Below are 21,666 nucleotides of genomic sequence, written 5' to 3' on the forward strand. Positions count from 1 at the left end.
CTGTATAGCACAGGGAGCTCAGCTTGGTGCCCTGTGAGGACCTGCAGGTGGGATGGGGAGTGGGAGGGAGGCTCAGGAAGGAGGGGATATATGCATATTTATGACTGATTTGGGCTTCCCTGGTAGCTCAGCCGGTAAAGAATCCGCCTGCAATGCAGGAGGCCCGTTTGATTCCTGGGTCAGGAATATCCGCTAGAGAAGGGATAGGCTACCCACTCCAGTATTCCTGGACTTCCCTGGTGACTCAGAGGGTAAAGCGTCTGCCTGCAATGCTGGAGACCCAGGTTCGATCCCTGGGTTGGGAAGATCCCCTGGAGGAGAGCATGGCGACCCACTCCAGTATTTCTGCCTGGAGAATCCCCATGAACAGAGGAGCCTAGTGGGCTACAGTCCATGGGGTCACAAAGAGTCGGACACGACTGAGTGACCAAGCACAGCACAGCACACACGGCTGATTCATATTGTACAGCAGAAACCAATACAACATCGTGAAGCAATTACCCTCCAATAGAAAAAAATTAAAAATAAATGAAGAGTTATTCTTATTTGACTGACATCTTCATATACCCTGTGGCCACACCAGCCACTCTGGGAGTCACCCTCATCTCTCCAGCCAACACACCTTCTCAAGAAATCCTGGCAGTTTTATCTCCTGATCCAGCAGCCACTTCCTCTCATGTGGCTAATGCAATGGCCTCAACCACTTCCTGTTTCTTCCCATCCAGTCTCCAGGCCCATATTAAGAGTTAACTAACACTAAGTCTGATCATGACACTTCCCTGGCTGAAACTATTCATTGGCTTCCCAACATCTACAACAGCAAAATTCAAACATTTTTCACTTTAAGAAATACATTTTACACTGTAACGCAGAACACTCATACACATATACATAAATATACACACAAACACATCAGAAACAAAAGTTTCACTAAGTCTCATCAAGCCTTGCTGTACACAATGTTATCTGATATTTCCTTATCAGGTACATTTCATTTAAAAAGTGTTAGTCTTGACTCATCAATTAATTGCAGCACCTACTAAAGGGTCCTCAGAATTTGAAAAACAGTGAGGTGACATCTAAATGCCTTTGCAAAAATCACTGATCACTTTTCTACATCAGCATTCACCTCCTTTCACTCCCCCACTCCCAATTAATACTCTAAAAATTGGCATTACTTAGAAGTTCCCTGGAGAAGGCAATTGCAACCCACTCCGGTAGCGTTGCCTGGAAAATTCCACGGACGGAGGAGCCTGGAAGGCTCCGCAGTCCATGGGGTCGCTGAGGGTCGAACACGACTGAGCGGCTTCACTTTCACTTTTCACTTTCATGCATTGGAGAAGGAAATGGCAACCCACCCCAGTATTCTTGCCTGGAGAATCCCAGGGATGGGGGAGCCTGATGGGCTGCCGTCTATGGGGTCACACAGAGTCGGACATGACTGAAGTGACTTAGCAGCAGCAGTAGTTCCCTAGATGCAACGTGGGCTCCCAAGTTGGGTGCATTTGCAAATGCTCTCATCTGCCTGAAACACTCACCCATTGTCTCTATGCCCAGGAAAATCTTTCCATCCTCCAAGTCTCAGCTCAAACACCCCCTCTTCTCTAACTCCTTACAGATGCCCCTGGAAAATAGGTATGCTCCTCTCCTCTGTTTCACTATATGTCATATGGATGTTAGTCATTCTTTCATCAAATATTTACTCAGGGCCAGCTATGAGCATGCCCCATCCCATGTGCTACAAATAATACCACAGGAAGAAAAACCAACACAGATGGCAAAAGATTCTTGCTTTCTTGGAGCACAGCCAAAGAACCAAAAATATAAATGTCACACCCTCAGTAAGTGTGAGAGAGATAAATGGTGCTTTATAAAATGTATAAAGACTTAAATACCTGGACTGAGATCTTAGGGGGTGAGGGAATCCCAGAATGACTGGTCCAGATGGTGCAAAGACTCTGAGGGAAGCAAGGAATACGGCATGTGCAAGCTGAGGTTGGAGAAGCAGGTAGGAACCATATTAAAGATTTTTATCTTTAACCTAAAACCAACAGCAAAGTATATGAGTGTTTAAAGTACATGTTTGTATGGTGTGCACATGTGCATGTGTGTGGAGGGTGTGAGGAGAGAAGCCAGGAAACGTTGGCCCCATCTGTCATCTGGCAGATCAAAGTGGCTGGCCATGGTTTGAACAGAGCTGGGAGCAGCAGATGGATGAAGGAGATACTTAGGAGATATACAGACAGAGCTTGTGATGAAGTAAGCGACACACATATGTGCGAAGCATGTTGTAACCCTATGGAGGGGGGCCATTCATTGAGCTTGGTGACACGAAGGTATGACTAGGGATTCTTTCTCAGTTGTGGGTGGGGGGATGTGGCAGGTTCAGGGAAGAGTATGCCGTTGAGTTGGAACCCGTAATACTAGACTATAACCACGATGACAATCACAATGACTAAACATCCTTTGCTGCTGCTGCTGCTAAGTCGCTTCAGTCGTGTCCGACTCTGTGCGACCCCATAGACGGCAGCCCACCAGGCTCCTCCGTCCCTGGGATTCTCAAGGCAAGAACATTGTTGTAAATTGAATGGAGAAAACCTAAATACTTTACAGATGCATGTTACTCAAGTTTCCTCTATTATTCAACTTATTTTTTTTTTTTTTAGAATTCTTTTCCAACAACATAAAAGAATATATAATTATTGTGTATGTGTGCTAAGTTGCTTCAGTCGTGTCTGAATCTTTGCGACCCAATGGACTGTAGCCCTCCAGGCTCCTCTGTCCATGGGCATTCTCCAGGCAAGAATACTGGAGTGGGTTGCCATGCCCTCCTCCATGGGATCTTCCCAACCCAAGGATCTAACCCACATCTCTTATGTCTCCTGCATTGGCAGGTGGGTTCTTTATCACTAGCGCCACCTGGGAAGCCTCATATAATTATTGTGGTTGCTATCATACCACAATACAGTCTAGTATAACAGGTTCCTAAATTTAATTGGTAGATTTCATTACTTTTTTTGATACAACTTTATTATTTTATCATGGGCTTTGGATGTTAACAACAAGACACAATTCTTTCTTTATGAAATGTTACGATGAACTATTTTTTCAAATAAAAAATGTTTATTTCTAAAAACAAATTGAACTCAGAATATCATTTTGAAGTATTTTTGAATACACGAGTTTAATAATATTTACACTTTATAACATTTTCAGAATTTTAAATGAATTAAACTAATATTTCAATTGTCCAATATTACTCACTTTATGCAAATACAAAATCATGGTATAATAAGATAGTTAGCTCACTGGAGTCAGGTCCACTTAGATGTCTCAAATCAAAAAAATAAATAAATAAAAATTTTTAAACCCATAAATGTCTAATTTACCATATTCATTATATTATTTACATAGTGATTTTAAAATGTACAAATATTCATTTTTCCACCACAAGGTTGGCTTTTTGTTAAAACCTGCAAGTCACTGGATCAAAGACAAAGAAGTAAAAAACGACACTGCACAGCAGTGTACGGAGGACTGAGTTCTGTGTGAGTGGCAGATGCAATACGTGTCTACGTAAGTAGGACTACAAGATTATGAGCAAAGGAATGTTTTACATTTTCTCTGGTAATGTTAAAAAAAACAAAGTTCTTTCATGAATTCAGTTCCATTACAATCAGATGAGAATCAGATGAGTTCAAAGTCACACAACTAATAGCAAAGGTCAACTGCCTCATTGAACATCATCACAGTACTTGGGTCACCCAGCCCTGCATGAGCATCGAAGCAGCACAGAAATCAGGAGAGGTTCCTGCTTTCAAGAACACTACGATGGAGGCCCCAACACGTGTGGAAAGGACACAAAGACATGGACATGGAGACAATACCGATTGACAAGCTTTTAAAATCAAGAGTTTCCAACGAAGATGGACAGAGCTAATAAATCTCGCGATTGTGTTCAGCTGGAAACTGTGATGCTCAGGGAATACTGTCTTCCTTTAAAGATGTGCCAAACAATCCATATTTGGATAAATATTAAAATGAACACATTGAAACAACAAAGATTATAGAAATATCCCATAAGTTTGTTCTCTGATCCTGCAACTAAGCCAATGAGATGGTATAAAAGCTTTACATCAAAAGGTCATTCTGGAATATAAGTGTCCTCGTGCATAGATCCAAATTTCACATTAAATGATCTTATATATACAGTAAATATAATAAAATCCCAGCACCCATGGCCCCATTTGTCTTCAGCTTTCTATGAATGGAATCTGATTCCATGCCTTGTTGCTTCATGCTGGAGCTTGCAGTCTGTCCAAGAGAAACATTTTGTCAAGAGTTAACGAGCTAAAAAGGAAATGGCAACCGACTCCAGTATTCTTGCCTGGGAAATCCCATAGACAGAGGAGCTGGGCCGGCTACAGTCCATGGTTTTGCAAAGAGTCATACAAGACTTCGCTACTAAACAACAACAACAACAAACTAAAAAAAGTGGAAAAGTTTGTCTGTGAACGGTTATCACTGAAGATTTGCTAAGGTATGTTTACTGGGTCAAAAATATAGAATTTGGGGGACTTCCCTGTGGTCCAGTGGCTAAGACTCCATGCTCCCAACATTGGGGACCTGGGTTCAATCCCTGGTCAGGGAACTAGATCCCACATGCTGCAACTAAAACATGGCGCAGCCAAAAAAAATACGGGGTTTTTGCACATGTAGGAGGTCCTGCAAGGAACAGATGGGCGTCTAATAGTTGACACAATGCATTGACAGAAACGATCCTCCAGTGATCCTGGGCTGAGTCCTAATGAGGCAGCTCTCCATGCTCGAAGAAACACTGTACCACCCTTCTGAATACTGGACCATAAAAATAAAAAGTATTGCTGGGCTAAAAACCAATTTCATTACTGCAAGACAAAGCACTACTACACTTGCCAAAAAGAGAAAAGGAAGAGCACTTAAAGAATGGTCATACTGTAAAAATACAATTAAAGAGACTGACATGTAAATTCTGATTCATGATAAGAAAAAGAGTTTTGGTCAGTTAGAGAAGTAGCAATAACTGTTCTTTGGACCTTCACTCCCACCTGGCTGTAGAGTTCTTTGATGAGATTGGCTATCAAGAATTTGAAGAAATCAAATTCCTCTTTCGTAGGAATTATGTGCATCAATTTCATAAAGCCTAATATAGAAAAACTACATCCAGAAAAGCAGGATCAAGTCTTATTAAAATTGAAAAAAGAATTTTATCATTTAATATCAAATCTTTGTATTATATATTTATTGCAGTCATATAACATAAAGAAAACATGACAGATTTTCACCAAGCTCTATTTGGATGCCTCTAAACTTGCTCCTGCTTATTATTCCAGTGTGTCGTGAAAATACAATTTTCCACATGTCTTATGATGCAGAAAAGGCTGGGAAGAACCAAAACAAAAGGGAAGAGAGACATCACAAGGAAGAGCACCAGCAGGAAAGCCAGGGCACTGAGTTCCGTGTGAAGACGTGCTATGAATGAGGACACAGGCCTGTCTTCCATGGGCCTGGAGCATCTGAACTTCCTGCTGCTCCCCTGACTGCCACTCCTGCCCCATCAGTAGTTTGGATCACCAGAAGCCGCAGTCTTATTTATACTCCACACATTCTCAAAGAAAACTCTATCGGCTGAGAGCAACCCAATGTAGACTGATGAAAATACTATATCAAACTTCAGTATATTAATATCTTTTCTTAGCACAAACAGAAAAGTCTGATCTACTTTCTGAGATCACAACTGCAAGAGAAGTTTTACAATAATAAATGGACACCAGAGATACTATAGAGTCATTAAAATAATAACTGTAGAGAAACACTGAAAAACTTTATAAAATTAAGTGAAAAAGTAATACAAAATAGTATATATATTCAGATTATAAAAAACCAAACACATACTTTGAAAAGGTCATAAACAAAAAAATAATGTTAGAGTGGCAGAATTAAGAAATTTTTTATTACTTATTTTATTTAACATTGTTGTATTACCTTCAACTAGACAGATAATATTTTTCAAAAAGCTGAATGAACTGATAAGACATCTGCAAGCTCAAACTGTTGTCTTTTGGTTGCTATCATAAATTAACTGATATACGCTCTTATAAATGTATCAAAGCCCCCCTTTCAAACCAGTACTTTCTTACCTTTTTTAAATATTGCAATGCTAAACAAAAGGATGATTTTTAAAACTTTATAATCTACCCATTGTACTTTAAACTCCACTGAAGAATATTATCCCATATGACCACTCAAACACACAGCCGGTTAGATGCAAGGAGTTTAAAGTAATAACTATAAAAACATCTTACTGATTATTTGAGAGTGAAGACTAAGTTATCAACATAATTAATTCTATGCTTGAAAAGAGAAAAGAAGAGCAAAATTTTCAAAACTGAAATTTTAAAATTTAATCAGCCTGCTGAATTTTAAACTATCTACTGGCTCTTATTGTATTAGCACAGACAAATATGCCAGAATGGTACTTTGAGTAGCTGAAATTAACTGAGCACTTACTATATGTGCCAGGCATCTAGTAAAGTACTTTTTAAAGATATTTCATTTAAACCGAACTAGAATATTTTTGGAGGTAGTTATTATTATGCCCATAATCCAGGAGGTTAAATAACTTTCTAGTGAACAGCAAAGATAGATTAGAACTTAGGTATTTCTAACCTTACTTGACCGTCCTGAACAGATAATGGATAATGGCCAAGCATCTACCAGAATACAGTTAAATACCCAAAATATATGGACAATAATGTCAGGCTGCATTTTACAGGTCTCCTATGCAGCTCTTATACTGAGGTATTTAAGCACTTGGTCTGAACCAGACTTTAACACAGACATCAATAAGCAGAAGTCCAATGCTCCTACTGAAGGGTCTTATACTTTACGGTGAGAAACAAATCCATGAGTGGACTTAACTGTGCAGATCAGGATCTGCACAGAGAGTAAACATCCATAATTCCAAGAATTTCCAGTGTCTGCATCTCATGAGAGATATCAAGGTAGACAGTAAAATGAACTGAAGCTAATGTTTATCTTCTGAAACTTGCACTTGAATCTTATCTCTGCCTATTGATGGTGGGGAGACTACAAGCAAATTGCCTGATCTCCTTTAAAATGAAGTAACACTGCAAAGATTCAATGAGAGCATGTTATGAGGCCTGCACCACCAAGAAAGGCTCAGTCAGGGCTGATTTCCTTTACTTTCCTGTAAAATCTTAAAATCTGTTTTATTGTAGCACTTTAGTTACACATAAGCCTGTATTTTTGTCATTACTATAAACTTGCAATTATATGATTAAGAAGAAAAATTACCTGAAGCATTGTTGAAAAATGTCTTATTGCTTCATCATAGAGACCACTGCCAATCAGCACATACGCAATAGCTGGGATAAAGAAGACAGAAACATTAGAGGAATGAATAAAGGGTCTCAGACCGAAATAGGCAACTACATTCTCTACCAAATCTTAAAAGGCAGCTCCAAGGACTAGAAGCAGTTAAAGGAAACTTAGAGTTAATAAGATGTAATTGAATTCTCCTGCCATTTGGTATTTGCTAGTCAGTCTAGTTCTATCTAGGTTTAAATTATTAAAGCCATCTATAAAACATCTGCCTGCAAAAAGCAATTATCTTTGTCTAAGCCCATAACTCACTTTCAAATACCAAATAATCTTTATGGTATTTCCTATCTATATTTCAAAAGAGCTAGTAATAAGCCTGCATAATATCCATATAACATGGCAATGTGACTTTACTATGTGACTTTACTATTAGAAGAAATAAACAAAGAGCATCACATATCTCAATATCTGCAGGTGCTCAATTTACTGCCAATTACCTACTAAGAACAAAAAGAGAGGTTCCAATTACCATAGTATTATATAAGTATTAACATAATGCCTAACTGTAGGTATAATTCACACCACTGCAGTATGCAGTTGCAGTCTTTTCCCTAGCTCTTCTATTCAAAACACAGTCAAAACGTTACTCAAAATATACTCTAAAGAAAATAACAGTTTTTAATCAAACTGCTTATGTCAGTAGTATTTTGAAGTTAGAGTCAGGACAACCTGTTAAAACGTGGCAGTATTTTGACTAAACTTCACTTGTCCAAAAAAAAAACCAATAAATTTTAATATTCTAGAATATATTTCCACCTGCAATATTTGCCCTAATTCCCTAAAGCCCCAAATGTTTCTGAAAAATTATATTCTTAATTCAATATTTGATCTTATTTGATCTATTTCTTTGCAAAAAAAAAAAAAAAAAAAAGCTTTATTGTGACCCTCTAGTTTAAGGACATAAGTGTTCAAGAAGATGGGCAACTGAAACTTTTAATGTCATTCAGTTTAAATTCCCTGACAGTAAAAAGTAGTAAATACATTAAATGCAGAAAGAGATTTTATAACTAACCTCAGAAAAGTAAAGTTCAAAACACTGAGCATCATAATAATACAAGAGCTCTGGGATGCATTCTTCAACATGAAAAGAGGTCTGTTTCCATCCTAATTTCTTTGAAAAGATAATTAAAGTCAAACTCATATTCAGAATAACAGGAATGGCTACTATTCAGATAGTTGTAGCAGATAATGGGCTAGCCAGAGACCTCTTTGGTGGGAATCAGGAGCATTAGTAGTAAAAATAACAATAACAATAATAGTAACATGCACTATGTTCTTACTAGGTGCCAGGCACAATCCTAACCATTTACACGTATTGTAACTCAATTACTCCTTAATTGTAGTGAGATAGGTACAACTGTCATCCTCATGGGCAGACAAGGAAGTGAAGCATTTAAACTGCTGAAAGACAACACGCAGTGAGACAAGGAAGCAGGCTGCCTGGCTCTGGGACCCACCATCCTAACCAACATGCTACCCCGAGAAAAATCAAGGCTGCACGGAAACTACTGTACACTGGGCTGGACTGAAAGATGGTTTGAATCCCTTGATGACTGGATGAACAGGGACTGAAACATAAAACTTTTTTTTTTTGAGTGCAGGAAGATACTTTAGAAAGCCAAGATTTGGGCTCAGACTCTAGCCCTGCCACTCACTGGCTGTGTTACCATGGGGAAATTGTTCTCTCTGGGTCTTGCTTAACAAGCCTGTAGAAAATTTTCTTACATTCTTTCAGATCTAAATATTTCAGAATTTCCTCTCTACCTTCTCATAATCAGTGAGTATCTATTGAATGAACAAATGAATGTGACCCATAAAAACAAATACAGCTTTAGCAGATAAATATTACATTTAGGAACTTGCTTAAATTGCTGTTCATGGCCAAGGTGTTGAACTCCTTTCAAATAAAATCAAATGCAGCTCTCAAATCTTTCCATCTAAAAGTAGATTTTTTTTTTGTTGAGAAAACCCCCAGGTAGCCCAGTGATAAAGAATCTGCCTGCCAATGCAGGAGACATAAAGACACACAGGTTCAATCCCAGGGCTGGAAAGATCCCCTGAAGGAGGAAATGGCAATCCACTCCGGTATTCTTGTCTGTAAAATTCCATGGACAGAGAAGCCCAGTGGGCTACAGCTCATGGGGTCACAAGAGTCGGACATGACTAGCACATATATATGCATTGAAAAGTAATCTAAATCTTGTCCAAAAAAAGTACTACTAGGATCTAAATTTAGTTAAGGGAGTTCAAAGACATAAAGAGAAAACTAGGATAAATGGAATCCCCCAGAAATTGTTATTAACCAGCAATTACACACCTCCTTGCAACATGTATGCTTACAGAGGTCATTTTTCCAAAAAAAAAAAAAAATAAATACTGATGTTCAGAAGATCCTAAACCAGCTTGGAGCCTATACTATCCCAGGATGTACTAGGATTACTCTTAGAGCATAGGACAGGCCTGGCACATATTACACTCTTAATTCATTATTTAATAAATGAATATAAGATTGAATCAAATTCAAGGATTACAAAGGAGACCAAATTTGTGATGCCTTAAAGGGTAATTCTCAAAGCTTACTCAAAGAATATAAATAAAAGGTGATTAATATTTTCAAAATAGTGCTCAACCTTAACATAAAATGGATATGGCAGCAGAAAGGATAAAAATAATTACGTGTAAATCAGACAGAGAAAAATTTCTTCAGGTGCTTTGGGCTACCAGGAGCACACCCTTCTGTGAAATCTGTCCAACTGCACTCTTCAGTCCTATATTCAATTTGCTTCCACTCCTTCAAGTGTGAGCTGATTAGGCAATGATGGAGACACACGCAAAGCATATCAGACCCTGGCGAAACCAGGCTGTTTCAAGACACACCTTGAACAAGCCAAACAGCATGACCCATTTGCAGATCAGAATGAGCTCAATCTTCTACACCCACGAGTCTGGACCAACAATACCTGACTGGCCCCATGAGTAAGACTAATCAAACCTAGCTATGTTATGACACAGAAGACTAAATGAGGTGTGGTTCTCTTCTGCTTTCACTTCTATGTTGTTCATATTTGATGACAGTATACAAATAATCTTTTAATGGATGCTAATAGCTCGTTAGAACTCATACCATAATTAATTTCCATAGAAACACTGATTCCATCCAGACCTTTTATTTTATGACATAATAAATATCAAACCCTGACAAAGGCTGAATGCCCTACCCAAGATCAAACCGCTCATGCTGGCAGAGCCAGGCTCTGTGTCCTTTCTGCCTCACCACCCTGCCTACCCACTCTACATCTAATCATAAATTCTAGGCAAATGTCCCAAGAAAAGTCCCCAAGTCAAGTCTCACCTAATTCTTCATTTGTGCTCTCATTATCAGTAGCAAATGGGAATCTCTTTTGTTCAGCAATAGACTTGGCCTGGCTCTGAAATAAAGACAAACATACATTTTAGCTTATCTTAAATGAAGAGAAACTTACAGTGAAACCTGTATTTAAAACAATTAAAGTTACATTTAATTTATATGGAAGCAAGAAAACACTGACATTCAGTCATATCAATGGTGTACTTTAAGGCACATTTTGTGCTGTGACCGACTGAGTGGTTTTCGATTCCCAGGAACACCTATCTTTTTACTTTCATGAGGATTCATCTTCCTGGCTGTTTCAAAGCTCCCTCCACAGACTATTCAATGACGTCGATCACATTACAAAGATCAGATTCTAGTGACTGGTCTCCAAAGTGGCTTGATAACAGATCATTGCTTTGTAAACTGTAAAGAACTCTTTAGAAGTAAGAGACACAGGGTGTACAGGGATGACACCATAACAGGGCCAGTAAAACCTGACCAAGAAGCAAGATGCACTTAAACAATGCATAGCAGGCAATGAACATAACCATCCTGCCTGACACAGTACAAGAAATCACACAGACACACATATGCACACTTGGCATAACAGCTAAAGTAAAAGTGGAAACTAGGGGGAAACAAAGTAGAGTTAATCACTCCAAAGTAAGTGGAGTGATTTTACAGGCAGTAATGGTCCAACATACAAAATGATGGCTCTGTTGTGCTCTGGAGACGAATCATATCTGATGATGCAAACAGCCATCACTTTGTCAGAAGGTTTTACTGTCGATGCTATGGTATGATGTGCTTAGCATACAGGATACAGATTACAATGATAACTTCATACCAGATTCGTCTAAGATATGATTAAAACTTGAACACAATATAGACAGGAAAAGCTAGGATAAAACTAAAGATGTTGCTTTTGGCAAAACTTCAGGATCAGAACTCAGTGACATCTCAGTGACAATTATTTGAATTGCTCTTTTTTTTGTTTTAAATCTACCACATCAATGCCTACAGGCAGGTATGACAGTCAAATATTTCCCCATGGGTGACTCTTCTGACTGATGGGTATGCTCTTTAGCTAATGATTGGCTCTCATTAGCCATAGTCTCTTGGGCTTCACTGACTCTACAGAATAACAGGCATTTCCACCTATTTTCCCTATACTCTTGAAGTCCAGACTGATGTTCAGATACAGAGTGGTTTTAAGGTTTGCCTACAAAACAGGCCAAGAATAAGCTACCTCTGCTTAGAACATAAGTTAGAAGATACAGCTCAGAAAAGCATCCCACCTCAGAGGACTTGGGACTTCATTCCATTCAGGACCCCAAACAAAATGAAAAAGAACTCTACTCCTTTGGGAACATTTACACTTTATTTCTTCCAGTAAAACCTTGATGGCTAGAGAGGAACTCTGTCAGCTCCTTCTTGCTTTGCTCCACAGCTGGGAGCTTCCATACAAGGGAACCAGGTTCTGTTTCTTTTGAAGCGACAGATTGGACAACGCGTGAGAGAAGCACAGCGCTGCATGCACGGCCAGCCGGGACCAGACACAAGGCCTTCCTCCTTACCAGCTGCTCACAGACACACACAGGTGCAAAACATTTCTCTAATAAATGAATTGTGTAGAGTCAAGGAAAGCAGTCTATGCTGCTGCTGCTAAGTCGCTTCAGTCGTGTCCGACTCTGTGCGACCCCATAGACGGCAACCCACCAGGCTCCCCCGTCCCTGGGATTCTCCAGGCAAGAACACTGGAGTGGGTTGCCATTTCCTTCTCCAATGCATGAAAGTGCAAAGTGAAAGTGAAGTCGCTCAGTCGTATCCAACTCTTAGTGACCCCAAGGACTGCAGCCTACCAGCCTCCTCCATCCATGGGATTTTCCAGGCCATAAACAAGGCTTTTTAATACTTTAAAAACCTTATTATTTCATCCAGTATTCAATGAGGGTCTACCATTTGCCAAGCCTTCATGAAAAAGATGGGATGAGAACAGAAATGAAATCTCATGAAAATAAATTATTTACCAAGAAACCTCTTGAATATACTGAAGTGCGCACGGTGGAGCGGCGATGGGGGCGCACACAGCCGGGCAGGGGCGTGCACAGCCGCACAGTGGCATGCACTGCACGGATGGGAATTTAAAATATATATATATTTATACTGAAGAGCAGATGTGAGTTTAAAGTGTTTTTATTTTATTCTATAACAGAAGTGGGCAGGAAAAGTGTAATATGGACAAATTATCTTCCTGATCAAAAAAGAACCTCTCCCACTTCTAATATCACACCTATAGATATCTCCTGTGGACAAAGTGGGCAGCTATTATCAGAGTAGTTTAAACACAGAGCCGCACACTGCTAGTAGGTTAATTTTAATCCACCTTTCGGTCCCTGCTTATCTTTCAAATCCTGAAAGCTGTCTTGCCTGGTTTCCCTGATATCTTCAGGAATACTGACCCTTTATTTTTTCTTCATATATTTGCACAACTGTACTTCTATATTTATTTGTATAATTATTTGATTAGTAGCTACAGGAGCCCTAAGTCCTGGGGCCAAGGTTATTGGGCTTACCATTCTCTGGCTAAGTACTTATTTAGCACAACGCTTGGCACAAACAGGTACAAAATAAATACCTGAAAAATTAACAGATAAATGAATAGTTTAACTCCCATATTTTCAACCTAGGGAAAACAAAAAGCCTAGATTAATAAGTTTTCTCCCATAGGTTTCTAGCTAGTGCCATCTTAAACTGAAATGCAACTAGTAGCTAATATTTGAGTCAGTGAGAAGGTCCCTAATAACTCATAATCTAATTGCTTCTCCAAGATGGGGATTAACCAGTTTCTACTCAAATGTCTTCAGTGATGGTTAACTCACTACTTCACAAGTTAGCCCACTCCGGTTTTGGACATTTTTTTTCTATATCAAGTTGACGGCTATGCAATGAGTTAGGTATAATCAGTTGACCATTCACTAGCTTGCAATTCCTACCCATATTCTGTAGTTCTTCCGTAAAAAGACAGAGCTTTGTCTGGAAAATAAAGAGTATACTAAAGGGAAATTCTGAAGCAAAAGAAGCAAACAATCTATAGGTCTGGAGGAAAAATGTTAACCTTGGGCACTGAAAGGAGAACAGCCTCACAGAATTAAGTGTGACCAAATAACCCTGGCACCTTGAGGCAGCTGGGCTGCAGGAGGACACACACGCATAGACAGGGACACAGTGCCAGGCGCTCATCTCCGGAATGGAGAGGTCTCTTGTACAGTTTAGTTGGTACTGATAAAAAACAGACATAAAGATACAAAGGCAAGGCTAGAAAAATAAGATTATACTACACCTGCAAATCATAAGGCACCTAGAAATAAAGTTATTTATTTTTTATTCCTTGGAACTTAAAAGTAAAGAGTCCTGGGTCCAGAATGACCAACCATCCAAGTCATAAGACATAATGATTCAGTGTGAATAAACAACAGATGACCTATCTTTATCTTATGCAACTGGATTCAACTCCTGGTTGATAAACAGAGGCCATCTCTGCCTTATGGAACTACTATCACTGTGTTTCCAAAACAGGAGGCACAAAAGATACATACCAGAATCTTTTCAGTGTTAAGGGAAAGCAGAGAGTCACAGGGTGGTGATCCTTTGGGTTCACAGTCGGAGTCATGGAAATTCAAAAAGGATGACTCTGAAAAGCAAACAGTCCTTGTTATTCTCCTCACTTTAGATTCATGGCTCTTAAGCACTTAACTATGCACTGCAATGTGAAGAATCCACAAAACAAAAAAAATTATAAACATAAACAACATTAAAAGGAGCGCCCCATCTTTCAAACCTTTACAAGTGGGTAACATTTTATAGTTTCCCAGAATCTTACACACCCGCCAGTGATTGTCCTTGCAACAACACACACAGTGGTTAAGATTCTAACATGGGACACCTACTATTTGGCAGCATTTACCTAGAGCCAGACATCCTGGAATGTGAAGTCAAGTGGGCCTCAGGAAGCATCACTAAGAACAAAGCTACTAGAGGTGATGGAATTCCAGTTGAGCTATTTCAAATACTAAAATATGATGCTGTGAAAGTGCTGCACTCAATATGCCAGCACATTTGGAAAACCCAGCAGTGGCCACAGGACTGGAAAAGGTCAGTTTTCATTCCAATCCCAAAGAAAGACAATGCCAAAGAATGTTCTAACTACCACACAATTGCACTTATCTCACACACTAGTAAAGTAATGCTCAAAATTCTCCAAGCCAGGCTTCAGCAATATGTGAACCATGAACTTCCAGATGTTCAAGCTGGTTTTAGAAAAGGCAGAGGAACCAGAGATCAAACTGCCAGCATCTGCGGGATCATCAAAAAAGCAAGAGAATTCCAGAAAAACATCTATTTATGTTTTATTGACTATGCTAAGCCTTTGACTATGTGGATGACAATAAACTGTGGAAAATTTTGAAAGAGATGGGAATACCAGACCATCTGACCTCCCTCTTGAGAAACCTGTATGCAGGTCAGGAAGCAATGGTTAGAACTGGACATGGAACAACAGACTGGTTCCAAATAGGAAAAGGGGTATGTCAAGGCTGTATACTGTCACCCTGCTTATTTAACTTATATGCAGAGTACACCATGAGAAACACTGGGCTGGAAAAGGCACAAGCTGGAATCAAGATTGCCGGGAGAAATATCAATAACCTCAGATATGCAGATGATACCACCCTTATGGCAGAAAGTGAAGAACTAAAGAGCCTCTTGATGAAAGTGAAAGAGGAGAGTGAAAAAGTTGGTTTAAAGCTCAACATTCAGAAAACTAAGATCATGGCATCTGGTCCCATCACTTCATGGCAAATAGATGGGGAAACAGTGGAAACAGCGGCGGAATTTATTTTTTTGGGCTCCACAATACTGCAGATGGTGATTGCAGCCATGAAATTAAAAGAAGCTTACTCCTTGGAAAGAAAGTCATGACCAACCTAGATAGCATATTAAAAAGCAGAGACATTACTTTGCCAACAAAGGTCCGTCTAGTCAAGGATATGGTTTTCCAGTAGTCATGTATGGATGTGAGAGTTGGACTGTGAAGAAAGCTGAGCGCCGAAGAATTGATGCTTTTGAATTGTGGTGTTGGAGAAGACTCTTGAGAGTCCCTTGGACTGCAAGGAGATCCAACCAGTCCATCCTAAAGGAGATCAGTCCTGGGTGTTCATTGGAAGGACTGATGTTGAAGCTGAAACTCCAATACTTTGGCCACCTGATGGGAAGAGCTGACTCATTGGGAAAGACCCTGATGCTGTGCAAGACTGAGGGCAGGAGGAGAAGGGGAGGACAGAGGATGAGATGGTTAGATGGCACACCAACTCAATGGACATGAGTTTGGGTGGACTCCGGGAGTTGGCGATGGACAGGGAGGCCTGGCGTGCTGCGGATCATGGGGTCGCAAAGAGTCGGCCATGACTGAGTGACTGAACTGAACGGAACTGAACCAGAGGTTAAAAAAAAGTCACCAAGAGAAGAGCAAAGTTAAGCCAGGAAGACCTAATGTTGAAAGATATGTGCTAAGGAAATTTCATGGTATTCCAGAGGTTAAGAATCTACCTGCCAGTGCAGGGGACAGAGGTTCTATCCCTGGTCCAGAAGGATTCCACAGGCCACAGGGCAACTAAGCCCATTTGCCACAACTGAGCCCACACTCTTGAGCCTGGGAGCCACAACCACTGAGCTTATGTACTGCAACCACTGAAGCCCTTGCCCGGGAGCCCATACATCACAACCAGAAAGGAACCCCCACTCACCACAACTGGAGAAAGTCCATGTGTAGCAATGAAGACTCAGCGCAACAGAAAAACTAAATACATAAATTTTAAATTTTTAAAAGATATGTACCCAGGGTCTAGTATCTAGAATATAAAAAAAATTGTAAAATTCAACAAAAAAGGACAATCCTATTTAAAAATGAGCAAAGGACTTGAATTGGCAACTCTCCGAAGATATACAAGCAGTGAGTACATGAAAAGATGCTCTACATCATTATTAATTAGTGAATACAAATCAGTGAGGTACCACTGCACACCCACTAGGATAGGTATAATTTTTTAAAATGGGAAATCACAAGTGTTGACAAAGATAGAGAAATGAATCCTTGTGCAATGTTGATGGGGATGTAAAATGGTGTGATCACTGTAGAGTTGGGTGGTTCCTCAGAAAGTTAAACACAGAATTACCATCTGGTCCCACTACTGCATTCCTAGGTGCATAGCCCAAAGAACTGACTACTGGGCCTCTAACAAGTACACATACGCACATATTCATAGCAGCACTACTTACAATAACCAAAAGGTAGAAACAGCCTAAATGTCCATCAACAGATAATGGATAAACAAACTCTGATACATATATACAACGGAGTATTATTCAGCCTTAAAAATGAATGAAGTCCTGATACGTATTACAACATGTAAGAACATCCAAAGCAAAAACTAAGTGAAAGGAACTCGACACAAAAGGTCTCGTAGAGTATGACTCCGTCTATATGAAATACCCAGAATAGGAAAATCCACAGACACAGCCTGCGCTTTGGAGGGGAATGCCATAGGAGTTTACCTTGGAATGATGGGACATGTCTTAGGGTAACTGCACTAAGCAGTGAATGTACTAAACACCCCGAACTTGTCCACTAGAGAATGGTTAACTTTTTGTTATGTGAATTTTGCTTCAATAAATTATTTTTTTAAATGTGCTCTAATTCAGCAGTCATGTTCAAGGAGCCACATGAACCAATTTAGCTGAATTCTCCCTTGAGCCCTGGTGGAGAGCAGAGACTGAAGCCGGAATGTTTAGTCTCACAAAGCACAGAGGGATTTCAAGGATGGATGGGTTCAGACTGGGGTGCAGAAAGGGGAGAAGTCTTCCAGGCAGGAGGAGTGGTATACAAAAAGACAATGGCAAGCAAATGCAAAGGGGCAGTGGGCTGACGACCCTAGCTAGGAGGGAGCTGCTGCTGGAAAATAAAAAAATATGAGTTTAAAAGGTAAGTGGTCAGACTAGGGTAAGTAATGGACCCAGAGAAAGACGTTAGTCTGACAAGAATGAAGAAGCAGTAATGCTTGTTGATCAGTAGTTGAGTATGCGTTAATTTATAACCTATCTCTCCTACCTTTTAAAAAAGGTACAATTTGCGAACTCACCACCCACTGAGCTGTGCTTAAAGCACTGCACAGACACTGGCTGTATTCTAACAATCCCTCCACTCTGTGGGATTCTTTTCAGTTTCAACAAATACACATCTATATAATTAAAACAGCTATACAGCATTCCATTGCATAGAATTTAACCACACTCCTCACATTGAATACTTAAGATGTCCTTTCTTATTTCCTTAATATAGATACTGTTTCAGCGAGTATCCTTGGGCTATATTTTTTGCAAATTTACCCAACTGGGCAATTAAAGTATAACACATGTAATTGCTGAGGCAAAAATTCTAACACTTTCCATTATACTGCTCCATTTCCATCCCAATACTTAAAAGTAATTTCATTCCTGTTTGCAGTGTATAGCATCACTATCTCTCTCTACTTAGAGTATTGCCATTCTTTTTATCTTTCCCAGTCTGAACACAGTACTAGTAAGAGTAACCTTTTGATTTATTGGCCATTTGTATCTCTTTGTAAATTGATTTTGTTGTTGTTGTTTAGTCACTAAGTCATGTCTGACTCTTTGCAACCCCATGGATTGTAGCCTGCCAGGCACAAAGTCCATGGGATTTCCCAGGCAAGAATACTGGAGTGGGTTGCCATTTCCTTCTCCAGGGGATCTTCCTTACCCAGGAATCGAACCCACACCTCCTAAATTCGTAGGTGGGTTCTGTACCACTGAGCCACCAGGGAAGTCCAAATTGCGTATGTCCTTTGCTAATCTGTAAGTCATGTGATCTATTCTGGTCTAAGATATAGGGAATCATTTCTAATTATCTATTTTCCAAATGGTTAGCGAGTTGCTTCAGGGCCACTTATGAAATTATCAACTGAATGCCACCTTTATAAGACATTTAGACATTGGAACCTATTTCTGCTGCTGCTGCTGCTAAGTCACTTCAGTTGTGTCCAACTGTGTGTGACCCCATAGACAGCGGCCCACCAGGTTCCCCTGTGCCTGGGATTCTCCAGGCAAGATACTGGGGTGGGTTGCCATTTCCTTCTCCAATGCATCACGCATGCTAAGTCGCTTCAGTTGTGTCTGACTCTATGCAACCCCATAGACAGCAGCCCACCAGGCTCCTCTGTCCACAGGATTCTCTAGGCAAGAATACTGGAGTGGGTTGCCATTTCCTTCTCCAGGGATATATTTCTAGACTTCTTTTTAAAAAAAATCTTTGAGATGATTTATGTGAAAGTCACTCAGTTGTGTCTGACTCTTTGTGACCCCACGGGCTGCAGCACACCAGACTTCCCTGTCCATCACCAACTCCCAGAGCTTGACAGTGAAGGCAGATACGAAGAAAGTCAAGGACTGACAGGTGAAGGTCCATGGGAGACTGGCAGGACTGGGAGAGCCGTCCAGGCAGAGACACAGCCTGCTGTCAATCTTTTGTCTTCTTAATTGACTAGAGGTGAATATTTTACCTCCACATTATTGAACTTTTAACTGCTCTATTAATGTCTTACAGTGGATCACTATATCAACTACACATAATTATATCAAAGTCTTTTTAATACTTATACTCACTTAGCATCTTATTGTACTGGATAAAACCTCCCCAAAGTGCTCAACAACACTAGTGATAAAAGGCACCCCAGATTATTCTTGACGTTAACATGTCATTTGATGACCCAGAATTTCCTCAACTTCTGACAATAATTCTTTTTCATTTAACATTTTTAAACATCCAGGGGGAAGCTGCTCTATGTAGCTATTTTGAGATTGATACATTTTACCATATAAAGGAAGAATTCTCCGCTTCACCACAAATTTTAAATCTGGAAAGCTGACTGAAATTTATCGGGTGACTTTTGGATATTTCTCTATGCTAATCGTATGATTTTTCTCCTTTGATCTATCAAGTGATCAAAGTTGAACACTCTTTTGTACTTCTAGAATAAACTAATTGATCAAGGCAGATTATTCTTTTATTTGCTGGCTTTAGTTTACTAATATTTTACTTAGGATTTTTATGGCTATGTTAACAGCTTTCTTTCCTTCCCCCACTCCCCAACTTTATCGGATTCTGGCATCAGTGGTTTTGGTGGTTTGGTAAGGTCTGTGATAGGAAAATAGTTTGTTCTAGTTGTAACTAGAGTTGTCTGGACTAGGAGGTTAAATTTGTTCTTTAACCTAAAAATATTTAATTCACTATGGAGTCAACTATCTTCTAATAATAACCTGCTGCTGCTAAGTCACTTCAGTCGTGTCCAACTCTGTGCGACCCCATAGACAGCAGCCCACCAGGCTCCCCCGTCCCTGGGATTCTCCAGGCAACAACACTGGAGTGGGTTGCCATTTCCTTCTCCGATGTATCAAAGTGAAAAGTGAAAGAAGTCGCTCATCGTGTCCGACCCTCAGTGACCCCATGAACTGCAGCCTACCAGGCTCCTCCGTCCATGGGATTTTCCAAGCAAGAGTACTGGAGTGGAATAATAACCTAGTTGTATTTAAATGCTATAGATTCCATGAAATTAGGAAATGTCTGTTTTCCTCATTGTTTAGGTCATACAAGTAATTGAATTGTGATTACCACAGAAATAGTCTCAAAACACATTACAGAATCTCATTTTTTTCTTCTACATCATTTTTCTGGATATTTCTCTATTGCTTCATATTTTTCACCTATTAACAGAGATTTCTATGCAGTTGTCTCTTAAATCTAAGGGCTTCTCCAGTGGTGCACATATCCCTCATTCATCACACACAGTTGCATCTGCTCCCTATTTACATGTTAGCCTTCTCAGATTATCTATTTTATTGTTGAAGATGCAGCTCTTGGATCTATTGACCAATTTCACTGTTGCTCTAATTCATTTATTCTGGCTATGTTTTTTTTTAGTCCTGAAATTTCCCTTATTTCCTCTTCTAGTTTCTCAAGTTTAGTATCCAGTTCATTTATTTCCTTTCCTCTTTAATACTAAGATGCCACAGAAAGCTTCAGCAGGAAGATCACTGATGGTGGTGACAGAAGGATTGGAGACTGGAGCGGGAAGGCCAGGTGGAGGCTGTGACCAGTTAAAAAGCAGCAAAGTCCCAACATACGTAGAGGCCACTGAGTTAAAACAGGGTCATAGTCTAAAGAGATATGAAGTAAAAAGGACAAGGCTTTTTGCGTAAAACTGGGCACAGGAGGAGGAAAGAGGCATTATTCCCAGTCTGTGCAGCTAGAGATTCGGAGCTGTGCCAGTAACTGAAGTTGGGAGTTTAAGAGGAAGAGTGCTTTTAGAGGGGAGTAAAGCGCTAACTTTGAGTTTAAGCAAGTGTTCGTGAGATGCTAAACCAGGAGCTGCCTTGTGTGTAGTAGGAGATTTCAGAGAAAGAGAGAGCTACAGATATAAATTTGATAATCATAAATGGTGGATGATTAAGCAGGTAGGATCTCTAAGAAAGCTTAGGAAGCCTAAGTTCAATGAGAAGGAAAGAGCTGACTCTGATGGAGACAAGATATTTAAGAAGCAGAAGGAAAATAAACTTGGTAATTTACCTTTTTCTGAGGAGGGATTTTATAATTGTTTCTTAGACTTGTTCTACATCTTTGTCATAAAGATATACCGAGTTACAATGATTCCTAAAGGGAAATACAGTTGATCCTTGAACAACACAGGGGTTAGGGGTACTGATTCTCCACACAGTTAAAAATTTGTGTATAACTTATAGTT

At 39.8% G+C, this 21,666-nt stretch overlaps 1 protein-coding gene across 10 annotated transcripts in view; it reads right to left on the bottom strand.

Annotated features, from left to right (window-relative positions):
- Positions 1-21,666, bottom strand: part of TTC13 (tetratricopeptide repeat domain 13) — an 80,741-nt gene that overhangs the window by 48,248 nt on the left and 10,827 nt on the right. For 9 of the 10 annotated variants that reach the window (XM_044942000.2, XM_006055551.4, XM_044942001.2 and 6 more), the window contains exons 2-4: positions 14,395-14,489; positions 10,796-10,871; positions 7,357-7,427 (exon numbers count right to left, since the gene is read on the bottom strand). In XM_044942000.2, the coding sequence (XP_044797935.1) occupies positions 7,357-7,427; positions 10,796-10,871; positions 14,395-14,489 (242 nt within the window). Of the gene's footprint in view, positions 1-7,356; positions 7,428-8,455; positions 8,555-10,795; positions 10,872-14,394; positions 14,490-21,666 lie in introns of those variants that run through there. The other variant, XM_025284491.3, reaches the window with a different exon arrangement.

The sequence above is a fragment of the Bubalus bubalis genome, chromosome 4 (genome assembly GCF_019923935.1).
Source record: "Bubalus bubalis isolate 160015118507 breed Murrah chromosome 4, NDDB_SH_1, whole genome shotgun sequence".
NCBI lineage: Eukaryota > Metazoa > Chordata > Mammalia > Artiodactyla > Bovidae > Bubalus > Bubalus bubalis.